Here is a 21,099-nt window from a genome sequence, read left to right on the forward strand (position 1 = left end):
GCACCGCTGCCGGGGCGGGCCCTGCGCTCTCGCGGGAGCTGCGCCGGCGCCGCCCGTCTCCGTGCGCGGCCGCGGCGGAACCAATAAAGTTTGTTTCAAAAAAGGCGAGAAAAGGGAAGGGAAAAAAAAAAAGCGGTTCCGCCGAGTCTGTCGCGGCTGCAGGCGAGTGCGTGAGTGACTGCCCGCCCGGCCAGCCCGGGGCTGCCGCAGCAGGCGAGGGCGGACGGGCTGCTCCAGCTCCCGCCCCGGCCCCGGCCCCAGCTGCGCTCGGCCTCGGCAGCCGTCGCCCTCAGCGGGGAGCTGCGCCTCCGCCGCTCTCCGGGCCCGCTCGTGAGTATGGTGGGACGGCTGAGGCGGGCACCGCTTCCCGCAGAGGCAGGGCGGTGATAAGGGGCCTGGCGGTGACTCCCGGCAGCACCGGGGCGAGCGGGGAGAGTGACAGCTGTCAGGCTCCCCCCCACCCCCCGGGGGGCGGCTCTGGCTGCGGGCCGGGCCGCGCTGTGGGACGGGGAGCTGGTCTGCGGTGCTGCCCGCGGCAGTCCACGGCCAGGGGAGGGCTGGGTGCCTCCTGACAGCTCCCTCGTACCCTCCTCCCCCTCCTCCCTGCCCTGCAGCGCCTCGTCCCCTCACTTCCCCGGGGCCGGGGAACATGTAAGCGAGACGGGCAGCGTGAGGCGTTCCCAAACAGACGCCGTCCTCCCGGGGGTCGCCGCTGACCTGTGGGTTTTTGTTTGTGTTCCCTCACGGCAGGGCTCGCTTCTCCCTCCCCGAAGTGAGTCTCCTGGCGCGGGAGGAGCGCCGGGCAGACGGCCGCAGCCATGCCGAGCGGTAAGGAGACGCGGCTGCTGCACCTCAGCGAGATGGAGAAGCTGGACAAAACCCTCTTCAGGCTGGAGCAAGGTAGGTCGGGGGCGGCAGGCTGCGGCCTCCTCAACCTCCTCCTCCTGCTCCTCCTCGGCGGGGAGCCCCCAGGGCCGGGTGAGCGGGAAATGGCCGGGCGGGCACTCGCCACCTTCTTCGGGCGGCAATGGAAAGGGAGCTCAGCCTGCGGTGGTGTTCTTATTTTCTTCCTTACTTTTTTCCATGTTCTAATGTGAAACAATTCCTGACATGCTTGCTTCCACTGCAGAGCTCTATGGGCTCCAGTTGCGGTCCAGTCTGTCTCATAAAACACTTGAGAAACGAGGAGTAGGTCGGCTAGGAGCCGTCAGTCTTCATGGGAATGAAGTGTGAAGCATTTTTTAGACAGGCCCTGCAGAACAGGACCTCTCCTTTTATAACCTGTACTTCAGTGACCCGAAAAAGTCCTCATAAGTCAAGCTCTCTAGTATTTATCTGCAACCTGTTATGCAGCACCCCATCTTTAATATTACGATTTTGAAACGTATCAGTAATACTAACATTTTGCAAAGTCTGAGGTAATGTTTCAGAATATGGGATCTTTAGCTCCTCCTAAATCCTATCTTGCCTGTCAGATTTCTTATAGCTGTGCTATGTTAGTATTGTGGCTGCATACTTCTAAGAACTTGACATTATTTCTCTCTGAAAGTGTTTTAAGTCTACTTGCAAAAAAAAACCCAAACCCAACCAAAACAAACAAACAAACCCACAAAACAAAACAAACAAAAAACCACCCCACTAATTCATCCATTATTATGCTGGTCAGCAAATTCAGACTATAAAACTAAAGCCACTGTCTTTAGAAACAACTTTTAATGATGCAACAGTTCTTATTACTCATGAAATTTTGTGGGGTTTATTGCTTTATGTTACTGATCTAAGAACCTGATATCAAAGTGGTTTAGTAGAGGAGCAAGATTTTGGTTCTTGAGAATAATAATTCTCTTCAACTATATTGATTTCAAAATTTTCTGACAGTCTAGTCTAAGAAAATGTCAGTAGTGAAGAAGTGCAGAGTAGTTGACTTTAACCTCTATTTTTAACTCATCCTTCCAGTTGTGTAAATTTTGTTGGAAGGAGTCACACAGAAGTGCATGGCTATCAAACATTCAGACTGCCTCTGCTGCTAGCAGTCTCTGAGAGGGCATAGCTAATTTTGAGCACAGCATTCCTGATGTCAGTATAACTGTTACAGGAAATAAGATATCAATGGCATATATCCCTGTGCTCTAATTTTAGTAATCCCTGTAATAAATGTCAGGACAGTACTGGGGAGAGTGTACTTAACCTTCCAAAAGTGATTGATTTTATTTTTTTTTTTTCAATCAATCAGATGAGCTTCATTTTACCTGACAGACATTCAGATCCTAAACCCACTGCTTTACATGGTGGGTTTTGGTGCAGCGGTGATTATGTTAATATGAGAAACTTACATTTAGATGTATTCAGACATTGAATTCTGGTATTAGAATCCCCATGATTCTACATAATAAGCAAGTGGCTTTTTTTCAACTTAAGATACTGGAACTTCATATTGTTCAGGGTTTTTACGCTTTTAAATCATTATCTGTGTATTAATAACTTTCTCTTTTTACAAATACTCAGGTTTCTTTTACTCCCAATTTTGTAGACTGCTAGGGCTAGTAGGTGTTTTACTACAGTTAACTACACGACTGGCACGTAATTTAGTAAAAGTTATTGTGCAAGCACTTATACCTGTTTCAGTCACTTGGAAGGACCTTGTAATTAGCCATGCACATGATGGTGGCCCTCAAACCTGCAAGTGGAAACCTATTCTGAAATCTGTTGACTGAATTTTTCATACGCAACTGAACAGACTACAGTATGGTTTTAGGTCCTAATATTTTAACTTAATTTTGTTCTCATTATCATGGGTATCTTAAGCCTAAATACTGTTCTTTTCTGTGTGTGTGTGACCTGCAGCCTGTATGCAAACTCCCTTTGGTTTGTTGAGTGCTCTGAACGTTTAACAATTTGTTTGTACATTGCAGGTTACACACAAGTGTATATAATTTTACAGTTAAAAGCATAAGGAATTTAGCATTGTTTAGTGAACCCTCAATGGAGAATGAAGGGATTTTAAATATTTCTGGTTTGAAATGTGTTCCTAATTTTTTGTCAGATGTTTTCACAGGTCAGCTTAGTATATAGACTTGGTAAACCTAAATACTTAAATACTACGTAATCCAAAATCTGCATAAAATTGTATGTAGTCTGCTGATCATGGTGTTTTGCTGTATTTTGTTTTTAAGACATTTTATATAGCAAAGAGGAGCAAATTGGAACGGGATGAACAGTGCCGTATAAGTAAAGGAAAAGGACTATATATAAAATGTGCAAAGAACGACGTTAGGAAAGTAGGGAGAGATGATGCTGTAGAAGTATACCATTCTGCTGAAATTCTTGGCAGATATGTTGGTGTACTTTCTTTTTAACATAATATCAAGTTACGATTTGTAATTACAGAATAGAAAAATCTAGTCTGTCTGATAAAGTGATTTTATCTTTTTTTCTTGAGGTTTTGAACTACAGTTCCGATTGGGCCCAACTCTTCAAGGCAAGCCTGTTACCGTGTACACAAATTATCCAGCTTCTGGAGAAGTATTTGATCGCCACAAGTTCAGGACGCTGTCATGGCACAATCCCACAGGAAAAGAAGATGACTCTGACAAATACTGCAAGCTGGATCTCCAAATTTCTGGGTCATACCAGTACTATTTCAGTCTTGGGTAAGTGAAATTCTATACTTATAGCCAAATGCAGTCTTCTCCCTTAGTCTACATTTTAACCTGAAGAAATCACTGCTAAGACTGAAAACATTTTTTTCCATGCATTTTTCAAATTGCAACCATGGGGCCTATCTGAATCTGCTAATGAAAGACAGTACCTGTGGTGGTTGTTTAATACTTTCTGATGCAGAGATATTCTGGGGAATATACAGAACAAAGTTGATTAATTTTCTGTGAATGTTGGAAAGGCAAGCGATTTTTACAAGTTTTCAAAGTCATCAGCATTCTGAGTATCTGATCCTTCATTGACTTTGAAGGTTCTTTTCTGTTTTTCTAACACAGAGGTTCTGGCATTCTTCACGTTCTTTATTTCCTCCTTTGTTTCAACAGGACAAGCGCAGAAGAGAATGCCAGTATCTGTAATGATTGTAGTCTGGTATTCTGAGTTTCTGGAAAATGGGTGGTTAAATTCCCTCAGGCTTAAAAGGGCATTTAGCTCGGGTATCTTCCTGAGAATCGTGCTCCAAGTGGAGGTCTCTGTATAAAAGATGGGCAGTCATGCTTTCTTTGTTTCTGTCTGTATCCTAAAAGGAGGAACCAGTACTCTGTCTCAGAAAGTAACAAAGGTATCTCACTTTTGCAGAGAGTTTAAAGCTCTGCATCCCAATTGTATTCTTGCAAGTCCAGTAGAGAGATGATGCCTAAGAGATGAACATCTCTTCAGCGTTTCCTATTTTCTTCAGGTGCGCTGCAGTCCTGTTCCCCACCTCCCCCCAACCTCTGTACTGGGCTACTGTGTTTTTGAAATAGCTTGTGCTTGTTGGATTCTCTTTCTGAAACTGATCGGTACAATGGGTGTTTACTATGCCAATGAAAATTATTTTTTCCTAGAAATGAAAAAAGTGGTGGAGGTTACATAGTTGTGGATCCTATTTTACATGTTGGAGCTGATAATCATGTGCTACCTTTGGATTGTGTTACACTCCAGACATTCCTTGCTAAGTGTCTGGGACCGTTTCATGAATGGGAAGATAGGCTTAAAGTTGCAAAAGAAACAGGTAATGCCAATACACATATTAAAGGATATACGTTTTTGTCGTATGATCAAAACCCAAAGTTACACTGAAGAGCTTCAGTGTGAACACCTTCGTTTATTCTTTATTTTGTAGACTAAATATTTTCCACTATATTCAATGTAGTTAATAGATTAAGTCAGTGAAATCATTAAAATATTTGCAGAGGTGCGAAAATTCAGGGATTTTGTAATATCAGAAACCACTTTTTTTTATTGTTTTGATTTCAGATAGACTTGGAAATTTGTAGAACTGACAGGGTGATTTTTAAAGCTTGTGTTATGTAGAATTTCAAGGGGAAGATTCAGATTAGTTTACACTGGTTATTCCAAACAGTAGCTTTAAGTACGTGTTATAACTGCTACTTATTATGCTTCTTTCAATTAACTTTGACTGAAATTTGTTTTTCTTACTAAATGGCTTCTTACTATGTAGGTTACAACATGATTCATTTTACACCACTGCAGAAGCTTGGACTGTCTAGATCATGTTATTCACTGGCTGATCAGTTAGAAGTAAATCCTGAATTTTCAAGCCATAATAAAAAGTGCACTTGGAGTGATATAGGAGCTCTTGTGGAAAAAATGAAAAATGAATGGAATATGCTTTGCATCACAGATGTAGTCTACAATCATACTGGTATGATTTTTGTGTGTGTTAATAACAAGATTGGTCCTATAATTATATTTCATTATTTGCCTTAACTTTTCCCTCTTGAACCCATCTTTTAGTAGCTGTTTTAAGGAACTTAGTTGCTTCTCTCTTTGAATCTCTCAGATCCAGGATAATTCTTTATAATTCTAACTGATATGTCTCCATAACAGATGTGAAAGAATTTAGTATTGTTACTGAAAGAGTGAATAGAACCCTTCTTAGAGAGAATTAATGAACTGTGCATGCGTCTGTATTTTTATAATATGCTTATTTTTATGATCTGTTCTGCGTAGCTCCCAAGTAAATGAATGGAATCCATGTTATTAATTACTGGGTGAACATAAACTGAGTACTTTCTTGTTAAACAGGGTATTATTCTTGTAGCTGCTTAAAAGTAACTGCTCTAATTTGCATCTAGCATGCAGACAGCAAACAGAATAGGGACAAGAGGCTAAGATTAAGCAATGGAGGAAATGTTACAACTCTGTGGGGAAAGGAAAAAAAGAGATAGCTTTGTGTTTGGGGGGGATTTTTTTAAGCATAGATATGCCAATGCATTGAAGGCTTCACTTCTCTTAATTGCTTGAGGGACAGTGGGTTTTCTTCAGTATGATCTGATGAAATTTAAATTATAGTACTTCTTCATTTGTAATTTTGCTGATTATTTAGATAACAAGTTTACTTTGATTATAATGCAGTTCTCATCTTAAGCTGTAATCCTAAAGATCACAATAACTAGCATTCTCATAGCAAAGAGTACAACAAATGGTTATTTATGTTGATGTTAGAGTCCTTTGAGGCTTAAAAAAACCCCTAACCACAGATATCTGTGAATTTGAAGCTTTATTTGCTTTATTACTTTGGCGTTGACTGCTGCCAAACATTCCTATCCAATCAGTCTGCAATGCAGTGTAGGCACTGTTGTTTGCCCTATCTGTTTGTTGAGAAGTTACTAAGTATAGTTATTGGCTATGTGTCTGAGGGAACTAGGCTTTTAAACATTCTCCCAATTTCGGATAAAAAATTTCTTGTACTTTATCAACTGCAAGTCCACTTTCTCTCACACATGCTTGAGATCCTGTCATCTTTTTACTGTGTATATTTTCATGCTACCAAGGAGAATGTTTTTCTGGACAGAAATATGTAACTCTAATTATTAGACTCCAAAATAGATGTAAGAAGAAAAATGTCACATTATTTAGCTACGTTTGTAGAAGGACTTTTTCAGGTTACATTCAGAGTTTGAAGTAATCTTCATTGGGGTGGATGACTAAACAATTATACTATGGTGAAAGGATGTTTAGAATGTTTAGAAGTGTCTTCTAACAGGATAGAAACAGTCAGATGACCATGGTCCTGACTTACATCAATAAGCAAGGTATACTTGATGGCTTTGTTTCTTGCTTTCAAACTTTTAAACTCGCTTTCTGCCTGCCCCTTTGTTGTTTATAATCAAAACCTTTTGATTTACAACTGAGTCCAAACTTTGTTAAATGCCAAATTTAGCATAAGCAGAAAGATATGTAGATAAACGTCTGAATAAGCGATAATGTGGTATATGCCTGTGGAACTTTTAGGGGGGCTTTTGAAATCAGAAAATAGGCAAATAGGTTTTGGGGTTCTTTTTGTCTGGATCTTGATTAGATGGAAATTTAACTTTTTTTTTTTTGTTTTAATTGAACAGTAATTTCTAGTAGTTAAATTAGTTCACTAGGGTGGTTTAATTGTAAAACATGTTTCATAGACCCATTTGAATATAAGACACAAAATGTGTAGTCAGTTATTTTGAGCAGATTATGGATACTTGCATATCATTATTAATTCTGCAGCATGTCTGCGTTAAAAGCTTAAATCGTCTCACAGTAAATCCTCTAATGCTGGTAATTCTAACAGCTCATGACCCCTCAGCTTACAGTGGTTTTATCCATTGGTGGTTTCTGCTTTCTAGCTGAGACCACTGTATAAAAGCAGCCATGCTTCCCCTGTGTTCCTGCTGTAAAGTCAGACCACTCTCAATATTAAGCAGTTAAGCTAAGGTGTTTGGTTTTTACACTCAGGGAGAATGTACTGCTTGCACAGTAGAGAATGGCAGGAATCATTTTTTTATGTTAACGTCTGTTAGGCTCTAATGAACACCAGTGTCTATGGCCTGACTTTAAAAGTAAAGTAGATGCATGTGCTAATGTTAAATATAGATGCACCTTTGGCATGTTAGCAGGAGTATCGTAGATAAATTTGCAAACCCGGCCTGGTAACTGGGTAGATGTGCCCTTTTTGGGCTGCCATTTCCTTCAGGGTGTTCAAACACCCTCAAATAAGAAATACTGTGTTCGCTGGCATTTACTTTTCAGCAGGAGATAGAAAAAGGAGAGTTGGTTTTTTATCTTCTGAGCTTTCAGTGGCTGTAGTAACTCATATAAAGTAATAAAAATAAACTGAAATAAATTATATCTTCTTTATCTTTCAGAAGAGGCCGCTATTGTCTAATTGCAATTTAACACTTGAGTAAATCCGGCTTCCAAGCACTTGACTAATCACATCTAACACCACCTTTTCTCAGCTTTATAAAGGGGAGAAAAAAATAAAGTCGTCTTGGGCAGTGAGCATCACTACTAAATATTAAGTTTGTGTTTAATTTGTATAACAATGAATTAGTCCTTTGAAAAATGTGAAATTATTTTCTTAAACAAGAACGTAATGAATTTTAGAAATATCTTTCTGTAATTCCTCATCTTAATATTTCCATGTTTTTATAGTTATGTGTATTTTCTCCCTAGCTGTAACAAATGTAATCACAAGTGATGTTTTGGCTAAATTTTTTTCTGCAGAATTAGATTTCTTTTGGTGTTATGTTGTGAATCATTGGAGTTTACCTTCTGATGAGAAAACGTCATTCTGTTCCGCACCAGAATTAGTGGAAGACCTGTTGACTTTTTTTTTTTTTTTGCACGTTAACACCTTAGATTTAAGTGATATATTGTCTTTTTAGAATTACTTGTATTTACTCATGAAAATCCTTTGTAGTAAATCATGGTTCTTGCTAGATGAATAGAGTAAGCTAGCTGTGATTTTTGGAGAAAAATATATTTTTTTCAGAAGTAGTATATATATTTTAAAAAAAAAAGGGCAGGGGGGAAGGCTATGATCTGGTTGGCCTAGAACAGCCTTTAACAGCCCAAGTTTATTATTGCTTTATGTAACTTTAAAGTAAGTGTGGTGTTTTCAGTTGTAGGTGGCACTTAAACCATGAAGATCTTAATTTTCACAAATGGTTTGACCTTATAAACATGGAATTTTGCCATGTTCATAATGGTCTTGAGATATAATGTAAGAGGGCGCTCAAAAGAGCGTTCATACTATAGACTGAGGGAGTACGCTCTTTTCTTTGCCTTTGACATTTTTGTTTGAACTTCTTTGAACTAAAACTTGGGGTTTAGGTGTTAATTGTTCCAGTATAATTTAGGACATGTTAATGGCTCTTTCTTCATGTTTCCAATATAATAATTTGTTATGTATTTTCCCTTGTGTGAAGTACTACACTATTTTCCTCTGCTTTTCTAAAACAATGGATTAATAAGACACATTCTTTGAGAAATGACTTTAAAAAAACTTGTAAAACCTGAGTAAAAATTTGTTCTTATGCATTCCGTGCTTTTTTTTTTACATTTACTTTTTTAATTGCAGACATTCATTCAAAAGAATGTATGAAACTTTATTTTCGGTTAAACTGTGTTTAGGACAGTTCCAAAAATGGAAAAAGATTAACTCTTGAGGATTTTTTCTTCATTGTCATACTTCCAAAATCAAAATTCTCTCCACTATATATGTATTTACTCATACTGCTGCATGCACACTACTGTATATTAGAATATTACACCCATTTTCTAGTGAAGGCTCCTTACCTTCTCTGAGTTAATTCTTAATGTTCAGCATATCTTCTGGTGCTTGTTGATGCTACAGGGGAAGTTTAGAAAATAGACACAATAGAATGTAGTGTTTGATCTGAACTAGCGTTCCATTTGCATGCACCAGACAGGTGCACTCATCTTCCTGTGTAAGGCTCAGTGGCATTGCTTCCCACCACTCTGCTTCTTATAATGTACACAACAGTGTCACAGCTAATCCTTTCTTAAAAGCCCATTTAACTACATTTTTTCATTAATTATTTTTTGGGCAGTGTCTGTGCACTCTTGCTCTCTGTGTGTGTAGCATCTGATAGGGTTAAGAATATTAAAAAATAAACCGCTTAGGCCATCTTAAATCTTGGTTTGGGATGTATGTTTGGCTTTCAAAAGAAAAAGAAAATTTCATGTCCATTATTTGATGTATTTCCTGCAATGAAAATGTGATTTTTTTTTTAAATTTTTTTTTAGTGTTTTAGAATTGGTGGTACTATTGCATATTTTTATGTAACTAACAAAAAGTTTCTCCACAGTCTCTGCACCTGTATTTGTTGCAAAACAAATGGCTATCAGTAATGCATACCTATGCATAAGACATGATTTTCTATTGGCATGGAAAACTTTAGTTGAAATGTGAACTAACTATACATGCCGTAGTACCATAACTTCTTGGTGTTAAGACATTTGCAAAAAAACCCTAAGTGTTCAGTTTGTGTACTTACTGTTTGGGTTTTTTTTTTGTTGTTGTTTTTTTTTTTTTCCCCGTTCCCTTTCTTGAATAAGCTACTAACAGTGAGTGGCTCAGGATGCATCCAGAATGTGGCTATAACCTTGTAAATTCTCCTCACCTGAAGCCAGCTTGGGTCTTGGATAGAGCTCTGTGGCACTTGACCTGTATGGTGGCTGATGGAAAGTATGCTGCTAAAGGGGTCCCCTCCTTGATTGAAAATGATCATCACTTGAATGTAAGTGAATAAGAACTAAATGTAAGCTAATGAACACTATAAATAGCTGAAAAAAACTTTAATATTTCTAAGGTTGTGGAAATGCACAAAAAATGGTGTATACTTTGAAGATAAACATTTAATGAAATAACCCTTTAATTATTTTTTTCAGAACAATTCATAGGAGCACTTAGCTTTTTCTTAATTATTTTAATCATCAACATTATTCACTAACATAATTTTTATTTTTACAGTGTATCCGTAAATTAATTTGGGAAGATGTATATCCAAAAATTAAACTATGGGAATTTTTCCAAGTGGATGTTAACAAAGCTGTGCAGCAATTTAAAAGCCTCCTAACTGAAGGTAAAAGAAGAGTATGTTGCTGAAGCATGTGGATTATATATTTATAGTTCAAGAAACTTATAGGTAAACTTAACAGTAAGCTGGAAAGCAACATAATCCCATTTTTTGCTGTGTGAGAAATCTACTGTGCTGATTTAAGCATACAAGAATGCTTTGAGAGCTAGTAAAGCCTTTAAAGGCTTTCCTTTATCCATATTTTGCTTATGCTAGAATTATAGAAGTTGTATGCCTTTTAAATGTAATTCTTATTTTTACTTTATGAATGCTCTTTTCTATCTTGTTCTTAGGCAAAGTGAGCACTAAATCTGATCCAAATGAACATCTTCAAATAGTTCAGGACCCTGATTATAGACGATTTGGCTGTACTGTAGATATGAATATAGCATTAGCAACATTCATACCACACAGGTATTGTATTATTGATTACAAGTTAAAATCACAAGTGAAGTTAAGTTTGCAAAACCAAATAAGTAAAATTCTTCTCAGGGATGGGAAAAATTAAATTTTTCCTTCCTTTTAGTTAAGTATACTGCATGTTTTAAAAATAAATTATTCTAATTGTCCTCTGCTTTTAATGTCTTCCTGATAAGCAATGGACCAGCTGCAATAGAAGAATGTTGTAACTGGTTTCGCAAGAGGATTGAGGAACTAAATGCCGAACAGTACAGGCAAACTAATCACCATCAAGAGCAGGTCTTATAATTACTATATTTTAATGCTGAATTGTTTTAAATTGCAAATAAATGCAGGCATTTCAATAATGCATAATTAAATTACTTCTAGGCTGTCAATTGTCTTGTGGGGACTGTGGTTTATGAACGACTGGCTGGTGATGGTCCTAAGCTGGGTCCTATCAGTAGAAAAAATCCTTTAGTTACCAGGTATATTTTTTTGTTTTTTTTTTTTGTTTGGAAACTTAGAATCTATCCAGGGAAAGTGAGTTCAAAGTTCACTAAAAGTATATACATTTATATGTAGAAGTGTATGTTTTCTTTCCCATGGACAAATGCCACTTAATGAATTGACTGTCTTTTTTAAGCAACGATGGTAACTGTTTAATAAACAAATGTGACCAGAGAGCATGAAACAATACTCAGAGCACATTGAAGCCTTACATAGTGCAAATTGCTCTTGTAGATGGAAGAGGGGTGAACTAGGAAAGCTTATACCTTTCAAGTTTGATGTACTTGATGCCACTCGTATCTGAAGAGCTAGGGCTTTAATCTTACATTACCAGCTGACACCAAGATAGTGGCAACACCTGTCCTTTTTTCCTTCAAGGCATGCTAAGAAATAGAAAACTCCCCATCATTTATAGTCTAGCAGCTGCTTTTTTATATATGTTTTATCTACAAGCCAGTTCATAGCAGATATTTTAGTTTCAAAGACAACAAATTTCAGTTTATGTGGGTTTTGGGGTGGTTTTTTAATTGTCTGTCTATTCCACAGGTATTTTACTTATCCATTCAAAGAGCTGACTGTGGAGGAAGAAGAAGCTATGATACATCAGCCAGATAAAGCTTGTTATTTCATGGCTCATAATGGTTGGGTTATGGGAGATGATCCTCTTAGAAACTTTGCGGAACCAGGTTTGTAAAAGAACTTTGAATCATCTTATAAACCTTTTGATATTCTAGCCAAAGCAAAAAAGATTTTATTTAATCTATCTTTTTTCGAGATTTATTCCTATGAAGCTGCAGAATAGCAGGTACTCAGTTTATAGCGCTTTTATTTTCCATTCAGCGTACAGATCAACTGTAAGAACTGGGATTTAAGGTACAGTTTTGCAAGACTTGAGGGAAATTACCAGCTTTCTGCCACTGAAATGAGGACATCCTGCCTCCCCTCTTGTCATTGTTTTTGATTACTTTGTACTTTGTTCCAACGCCACTCCTTGTTGGCATTTCCCTAAGACAATGACAGTGTAGCAGAAAACTAATGCAATAAAAATGTGGATAGTATTTCACTGTATTAGTGAGCAAAAACTGGATCCTTGAAAGGTCCAGTGAGTGGCAGTCAGGCAGTCAAGAGATGACCCAGTTAATCCAAATTAAGTATGCAGATTACTCGTGAAGGAAAGATAGGGTATGAAATCACCATGCACTGAAATATTGTATTCTAACTCCTTTGGGTACAGCATTGATATCCAATAAAAGCAAGGTTGACAACTCTTGTTTTCAGAGTAGTCATTCACTTTGTAAACTGAATCAAAGAAAGGCCAGTTTAATTCTAATTAAAAACATCTATCTAAGAGTTTGTCGAGTCTGCTCTGGAAGCTAATCTGGTTGATATGCCAGGGTGATCTGGAGTTAGCAGACAGCTCATTTCTGCAAAATAGTTTACAGCCCTTTCACTGCTTTTTATTTACTTTTTTTTTTCTTTTGCAAGGATGAAGATAATATGTGTTTCAAGGGTTGTTTTGTTCAGCTGCCTTTCAGCTAACTGCCCTTGCTTCTGGGCAGACTGTTGTATTTTTAGCTTCAGTCATTGGTTTTAGTTAGCATACCTAATTTCCATTACTGAGTTTTCTCTATTAATTTGTCTACAGCCTCTTGAGTGCTTTATAGTTGTGTTATACCTTTGTTTTATGCCACACATTATTTCAACTGAGAACTCAGTGTGAAAAGATGATACATAAGGGCACAAATATAGGAATTGCAAAACAAATGCAGCCAGTTCTGTAAATGGCCCTTAAAAGAACCATGATATACATCCAAAGAAAACCAATTTTTCTGTCCATATAGTTATGTTGCCATTAGTGAAGGTAAAAGGTAGACTGTGCTTAAGTGAACGGTTTTGGAAGTAGTGGTGACTTAAAATCCCTGCTCTTACTAGCTGCATACTCTTGTTGTGCATCGTTCATTGTGTAGTCCCAATCACTTAGGTGTCCATAATGTGATCCTTAGGAAATTAGTCTACCTGAAAAATAATCTCTTTGCTAAGGTTTCCTGATCTAATTCAAGGTTCAACAACTAAAATAACTGTGGTGATGCATCAGTATAGCTGGTCTAGGAGTAGCAGAAAGCAATGGAGTAGCTATGTCTTACCCATCCTGAGTGATGCTGACCCTGTTCATGCTTTGATCAGGTTTAGGTAAGATGAATACAAATAGACCTTCAGAAGACTGATGGCTCAAAGATAATTTTATTTCTCTTATGTGGTGTCTGATTATTGACAATTCCTTGGTTGTGCCTGGATATTACGTGTTGTAAATAGTGGGGGGGGATTTTTTTAATTGTATTACTGCCATTGTCAAATACATGATTTATATGGGACAGAAGTCACTTTTTTAGATATGGCTGATTATTTAAGTCTTTGTCACAGTTAAATCTGTCAGTATATTCTGTGCAGTAAGTATATTACAGGTGAACTCAGATTTAAAGATTGTTTTTTATTGATTGCATCAAAAAGAAGGCAAAAAATAGTATATGAAACTAGACTAGATGCAGGATAAATATTTTTATACACACAAAAATTATTTAGGGACTTTGTCCATTTAAGTGACCTACCTGCCTAAGTGCTTTGGAAATTTGCCTTGCATCATCAGAGTCTGCTGTTAATGGAAGATAAAATTTTAAATTTTGCCTGTGACAGTTTATTTATGGTAACACAGTGTGATGCTTTTCTGAATTTGACCAGTATAAACAACTGAACTACTGATCTTGTTCATTTGTTTGCTGCTCATTTCTTCTTTCTTTTCTCAAGTACAGTTTTTATACTACTTTGAAGAATTAAAAGGAATTTGATTTCAACCTGAAGAATTATTTCAGTATCACTGTAGAAGTTAAATATTCCCTGGCAGTAGTCTGAAATCATAGATCAGTGTAGAGTATATAGATTTTGAGTTGATACAGTTATTGTTAGAATTCTTACTCTTCATCACAGTGTTCTGCTCTTCAGCAGTAGAAAATGAAATACCACATTTTCATTTTGGTGCACATTCTGTACTATATATATACACACTATAGTGAATTTATTTCCCTTACAGGCTCAAATGTTTACTTGAGAAGAGAGCTTATTTGTTGGGGAGACAGTGTGAAACTGCGTTATGGTAATAAACCTGAAGACTGCCCATACCTCTGGGCACATATGAAAAAATACACTGAAATCACTGCCAAATACTTCCACGGTGTTCGTCTTGACAACTGTCACTCAACTCCTATTCATGTAGCTGAGGTACGCAAAATTAAGTTTATTATAAAACAGCTTCTGTCTGTGAAATAAATACCTGCACTGTTGCTACAAAATCTGCAGGAGCTACATGGCAGAGTTCAGGTGTGAATGAATCTTCCTCATAGCATAAGCAAGGTTTCTTGACTGGTGATGTCTAGATATGATTTCAGCTACGTTAAACAGTAGAGTGGTGTAGCTACTGTATCTTTTAATTCTCTACTTTAGCTGAAATATCGCAGATGCTGATGGACGTGGCTAATTTTTCTTTCCCTCACATAGCTATGGACTTGGTGCAATGACTGCCAGTATCCAGTATGTCAGTTTTAGATGGAGTCATTGCAAAGACTTGGTGGAAAGTCTTAGTCTTAGTGGTTTTTTGCCATATATTTTGCTGTTGCTGAATTAAACAAGAAGTGGTTTACTTCCCAGAATTTAAAAGTTGGTGAAGAACACCTGCAAAAAGTTTAGTCTGGCAGGCTTATTGCTAAGATTAGTGCTTATTGTTTACCAGAGAGCTGACTACACCCAGAAATTGTACTTAGCTAGTAAATTAGCTTTAAATAGGTTTGAGTAGTGCAGCTTCTTAGTGCTTAGACTTAGCTTGGTTACAGAGCTTATATGAAGAGCTCTCTGAAACAAGATGATTTGCCCACGCAAAGGTTCTAAGTGGCTCTTAAATGAAGCCATTTCAAAACTTCTGCCATTCTTTCATTTATTGTTACTATTTTTGAAATGGTAACTTCAAAGGCTTAAACTGAAGTCTTCCTCAGATTTCTTACCTTAACAGGTATCTCTTTTGTCCAGCCTTTTGTTCTTGCATTTTGAGTTAAGATTTTGTTTAAAAACAAAGTTGTAATTAGTTTAAAGTCTCAGAGAATTTCCTAGAATTATGCAGTCCATAAATAATCTGTGTAAAATATAAATATGGTTTTATTAATCTTTCCTGTTATTAATATTTTTTAATGAACTGCATATATGAATGACTCATTTATGTTTGGTTAACCTTCATGTTAATGATTGCATATATGTAGCTGACAATGGATGCCTTGCATTAAAAATGTATTATGATCTATAGGAGATGCTAGCAACAGCCAGATCAGTCAGACCTAATCTTTATGTGATAGCTGAACTCTTCACGGGCAGTGAGTACATTGACAATGTTTTTGTCAACCGCCTGGGAATTACCAGCCTGATTAGAGGTACAATAAGCAGTTGAAAATTATGTAGGATTGTCGTGTATGGTTTGGAGTTTTTAATGTGAAACTAACATTGGTATGCTTTTTTTTATTTTTTTATGTTCTTTGCTTATGCAATTACCTTTTCTTCTTTATGTTCTACTTAACTTCTCCTGTGTTGTATGTTAATTCTTGATTTTGCTTATGTCTATGCATCATCTTCTGTGTAACAACTTTTTTTGTTCCTTAATTTTGGTTTTCTGTTTATCTTTGCTGCATGGCATTTTCCTATTGTCCAATCCCTGCCTAGCTTTGAAACTTGTCCTTTTTTGTATCTACCTTTCCCCTTTCTGTGGCTTTTTTGGCTGTGCTTTTTGCAGTACATGCTGGACACAGCTAGAAAATTGCGAGCCGATTTGTATGTAGTGGCTGAACTGTTCACAGGAAATGAGGAGCTGGACAATATCTTTGTGAATAGGCTGGGCATTACCTCCTTAATAAGAGGTAGGCTTGCTGTGTGTGTGGTCTCTTTCCAACGAGAGATTATAGATGACGTGCTTTTTCCAAGGAAAAGGTTTCTTCTGGATTATGCACTTTTAATTTCATACTCCATGTAATCAGAAGTAGAGACTTTTTTTGATACTCAGCCAAAAATACAGTACTAACTGTAAAGTAAGAGAAGATATCCTGCATTAGTTTACAGGTTAAATATTTCACTTTTATTCTAGTGAGAGAAAAAGAAGTTGTAGCACAGTTCTGCTATGAAGTGCTGCGTTGTGTCTGATTTTTTTGTTGCATGAGTTTCTTAAAGCCTATGAGAAACAGTTTCAGATCTCTGCTTTTTTCTCCCTTTTTTTCCCTTAGCTTTTTCTGCCTTAATATATTATAGTAAATGGAATACTCCAAGATTGTGTATCCACTTTGGAGAATATAGTTTTATGTGACTTTTAATGACTGAACACACCAAAATAATAACTTTAAAATGCTGCATTAACATCTTTGTGCCTGCTGTACTCTATGGTAGTTATTCTTATGCAAAGACTTGCCTATTTTGTTCTTTAGAGGCAATGACTGCTTATAATAGCCATGAAGAGGGAAGGTTAGTTTATCGTTTTGGAGGTGAACCTGTTGGCTCTTTTGTTCAGCCACGCTTGAGGCCTTTGATGCCAGCTATTGCTCATGCACTGTTTATGGATATTACACATGATAATGAATGTCCAATTCAGGTGAGCACCTAAAATGAAAACTAAAATTTACATTTAATGTTTTCTGAATTTATATTTCTGAACCATGGGAGGGCTTGGTGCAATCTGGATATTTTTCCTAGGTGATATTTACAAAAAATGTGTTTCGGATCTTAAGTTTTCATGCAGAGAATAAAATTTTATAACAATTCCCTCTAATGTTGAAGACTTTGTCTTTCAAGGGAAGAAGTATATAAAGCTACTTAATGTGCTGTTTTCATTGTTTTATTCCAGCTACTATAAGTGGTTCTGTCTCTCCTTGTTAACCTGTCCTCCTAAGCTCCTGTTTTACAGGAGAGAATGAGAGAGTGTAGTGGGAATTGGAGTGCTTATTTTTGAGGGTTTCTCTTAAGTTACTTTTGTTAGTGCATTTGTAGTAATTTATTTTTTTCCAATAATTCTCTTGTGATTGAGAAAATGATAATCATGTGATTAGCAACTCCTCTGTTAAACTGAGTATATCTTCTGTATGCTGAATTGGGAGGGATTAATTTTGTCTTTGTTTCACTATTTATTAAGTATTTATTTTTTAACATAGCACCGATCTGCGTATGATGCTCTTCCTAGTGCAATGATTGTTTCTATGGCATGCTGTGCTACAGGAAGCACCAAAGGCTATGATGAATTAGTACCACACCAGGTATGTGTCTACAGTTTATCTCCTAAGTTACTTGTTAAAATATAAAATTTATTCTTGTCCTAGGACATATATTTTTGTTTATTTTAAATTCCAAGCAGTTTACTAGCGGCATTACTTTGAATTGTCCAATTTCATATGAAATTTGAATTTATTACATAGTTGAGATCTCCAGATGTTTGATTTCTTTCTAGAGCAGTTGATATTTATTTAAATCTTAATTTCTTTACAGATCTCTGTAGTATCTGAAGAGAGGTTTTATGCAAAATGGAATCCAGCAACACACCTGACTTCTGGTGAAGTTAATTTCCAAACAGGAATTCTAGCAGGAAGGCTGGCCATAAACAGGCTGCATCAGGAGCTGGGGGCTAAAGGTTTTAATCAGGCAAGAAGTGAGGGTAGCACTGCGATTTCTCCATATTTATGTTCTGAGTGAGCACAGTTGCAATGGTATGTCTTTTCTAGGTGTATGTAGATCAAGTTGATGAAGATATAGTGGCAGTGACAAGACATTGCCCTAACACACACCAGTCTGTTGTGGCTGTAAGTCGAACTGCCTTCAGGGATCCTAAAACTTCTTTCTACAGTAAAGAAGTACCTGAAATGTGTATCCCAGGTAATCGGATTTCTTTTCAAGAGATGGCAGGTGTACGAAAAATTCAGGTTATTCTAATTCCATAATTTTTAACTTCAAACACATGAAATCAATACGAGACTTTTCAGTGTATATAACACTCCTTTTATATGTACTAATGTGCGTTCACCGAAAGTGGTTAAAGAAACGATAACAAACTTACCTTGCTTAGGGTTTTCAAAGGCATTCATATTGAGTATACTTCCTGCTATAAGCTCCCCATGAGGGTGTGGTTTTGTTTACTGTCTTATTTGTGAACTGGTAAGAAATGGTTAACAGCAAGATGGTTAATTGTACAGAGTTGGAGGGGATTACAATTATGTGTTATACTGGGTAAAAAGGCTAAAATCTCATCATACTTGTGAATGTCATTGCTATTCAGCTTTCTTGTACATGACTATTTTTGTAGCTTTAAAATGCATCTTAAGAAACAACTTTGTACTGCATAAGTTAATATAAAGATAATATATAGATAATACACACATAATTAAATATGCAAAGTATTTACTATACTTAATAGTAGCAAAGTATAATGACTTCTACACATTACCTGGGCATATTTCTGAAGAGAAGCTTTCCAAACTAGTTTTTTAAGTATACTCAGTTCTTTGAGTGCATGTGTGTACCTGTTTTAAAGTCAGTCACATTATATGTTAAGACATTTACAAGTGACTGCAAGACTCGTATATCTTAGTTTGTAGATTACTGAAAGGATAGAGAAAATGAGAATACTTGAATATTAATAATAAGCTGTTACACTTTGAAGATAAACCATCTGTAGCTGCAGTTTGGAAACCAATCTAATACAGTCTCCTAAAAGATAATAAGGAAACTAACAGAGCTGGTGATCAGTAAAAGACAGGTTGTAATTCGCTAATTATTGTTGACTGATTTTTATGGCTAATTTGTTATAAAATAACAAAATAGCAGTTTTAAATACAATACAGCCAGTGAACATGTAATGAATGTTTATAGGATATTTAAAACACTTCCCCATATGTTTTGTCATGTTTGGTTGTTCTTTAGCTGTACAACAGAGACTTGTATTTTGAATATTTAGATGTTTAGTTTTAAGTTTTGCTTCATACTTTCAAAAGAATCACTTTTCATTTAAAGAATCTTAACAGCTACAACATGATTTAACTTTTCTTAGGAAAAATAGAAGAAGTAGTACTTGAGGCTAGGACTATTGAGAGAAATGCTAGTCCTTACAAAAAAGATGAACGTTTTATAAATGGATTGCCTAATTTCACAATGGAACTCAGAGAGCATATCCAGGTAACTAGCCTCCTTCACCCATGTTCTGATGTAATATTTTGTAATTGTGATATGTTATATTAGAAAAAAGACATTGAATTTCAGTTGCAAATGTGTTTTCTTTTCTAAGATTAAAGACAGTAAAATTATAAAGCAAGCTGGAACTGCCATAAAAGGGCCAAATGAATTTGTTCAAGAAATAGAATTTGAAAAATTAACACCAGGAAGTGTAATAGTATTCAGGTACGTTATTATAATTGCCAAATGGCTGCATGAGCTTAAATAGAATGAGAGGATTCTTTGTTTTGAGATTAGAGTAGTTATTTTAAGTGCTACATTTCTACAAGCTATGCATTCATATTTACAGAGTTAGTCTTGACCCAAAGGCACAAGAGGCTGTTGGTGTACTGCGCAATCATTTGATCCAGTTCAGCCCTCATTTTAAATCTGGAAGTCTTCCTGATGATCATTCAGCACCTATATTAAAAACATTATTTTCTTCGTGAGTATTCTTTAAGTTTCTGAAGTAGAACCAAGAGAGCTACAGTGGGAGTGAAGAACAATCTGTAAGCTTAAAGTGAGGATTTTTTTGTTGTTGTTACTACGGATGGATTTGGATTGTCGGAGTGCAGTAAAAACTCTGAGATGTTCTTTTTATATTTATAATACTAAGGAGGGTTAATACTTAAAAACTTCCTAAGCTCGTTTGTTCATGTTCTGTGTAATTGCTGCTTAAAGTGGACATATTAATGTGGAGTGCTTGTCAGTGTTGTGGTATGATTGTTTGGGGTTTGTACTTAATACTGTGTTTCTAAATAAATACTGAAACATCTGAGAACAACATCTTGGAAAATCTGAAAAATCAGGCTCTTAATTTCCAGGATTAAGTGGTGAAAGAGTGGTATATATTTGATTATTTTAATGTAAGTCTGAAACTAGAATTGTTTGTGAAATCCTTTCTCTATTTCCCTGCTAATGTTGCTTTGGGGTTTGGAAACATTTTTTCTCAACTGTTTTTTTCAGTATTGCATCTAAACTAACTTTGGCTGACCTAAATCAAGTACTATATAGGTGTGAGGCAGAAGAACAAGAAGATGGTGGAGGTTGTTACAATATACCAAACTGGTCACCGCTGAAGTATGCAGGCCTCCAAGGTAATAGTTTCAGCATTGTTTTTTCTAACAAGAAAAAAGGAAAACAGAGCTGCTCAATCTAGATCATACCTTAATGCTGTTTTATGGCTAGTGCCATTGTTTGGATAAAAACAAGTAAGTTTTGTTTGTTTGTTTGTTTTGTTGTTGGTTTGTGGGTTTTTTTGCTTGACCATGCTACTAATCAGTGTTGTACCCAGGAAATCACATACTAAACCAAAACCCCTCTCTCTAGATAC

The 21,099-nt window shown here is 36.7% G+C and overlaps 1 protein-coding gene across 2 annotated transcripts in view; it reads left to right on the forward strand.

Moving 5' to 3' along the window:
* Positions 1-276: 276 nt before the first annotated feature.
* AGL (amylo-alpha-1, 6-glucosidase, 4-alpha-glucanotransferase) overlaps positions 277-21,099 on the forward strand; it is a 38,565-nt gene continuing 17,742 nt past the window's right edge. For both annotated transcript variants that reach the window (XM_010582687.1, XM_010582688.1), the window contains exons 1-21: positions 277-330; positions 751-900; positions 3,440-3,650; positions 4,542-4,708; positions 5,159-5,362; positions 10,063-10,244; positions 10,478-10,589; positions 10,877-10,997; positions 11,180-11,282; positions 11,373-11,470; positions 12,039-12,178; positions 14,578-14,765; positions 16,318-16,441; positions 17,000-17,163; positions 17,720-17,821; positions 18,051-18,203; positions 18,284-18,434; positions 19,606-19,730; positions 19,840-19,952; positions 20,077-20,211; positions 20,733-20,863. In XM_010582687.1, coding sequence (XP_010580989.1) covers positions 819-900; positions 3,440-3,650; positions 4,542-4,708; positions 5,159-5,362; positions 10,063-10,244; positions 10,478-10,589; positions 10,877-10,997; positions 11,180-11,282; positions 11,373-11,470; positions 12,039-12,178; positions 14,578-14,765; positions 16,318-16,441; positions 17,000-17,163; positions 17,720-17,821; positions 18,051-18,203; positions 18,284-18,434; positions 19,606-19,730; positions 19,840-19,952; positions 20,077-20,211; positions 20,733-20,863 — 2,806 coding nt within the window. In that variant the 5' untranslated portion in view covers positions 277-330; positions 751-818. The remainder of the gene's footprint in view (positions 331-750; positions 901-3,439; positions 3,651-4,541; positions 4,709-5,158; positions 5,363-10,062; positions 10,245-10,477; positions 10,590-10,876; positions 10,998-11,179; positions 11,283-11,372; positions 11,471-12,038; positions 12,179-14,577; positions 14,766-16,317; positions 16,442-16,999; positions 17,164-17,719; positions 17,822-18,050; positions 18,204-18,283; positions 18,435-19,605; positions 19,731-19,839; positions 19,953-20,076; positions 20,212-20,732; positions 20,864-21,099) is intronic.

This window comes from Haliaeetus leucocephalus, unplaced genomic scaffold (assembly GCF_000737465.1).
Source record: "Haliaeetus leucocephalus isolate CR32 unplaced genomic scaffold, Haliaeetus_leucocephalus-4.0 Scaffold848, whole genome shotgun sequence".
NCBI lineage: Eukaryota > Metazoa > Chordata > Aves > Accipitriformes > Accipitridae > Haliaeetus > Haliaeetus leucocephalus.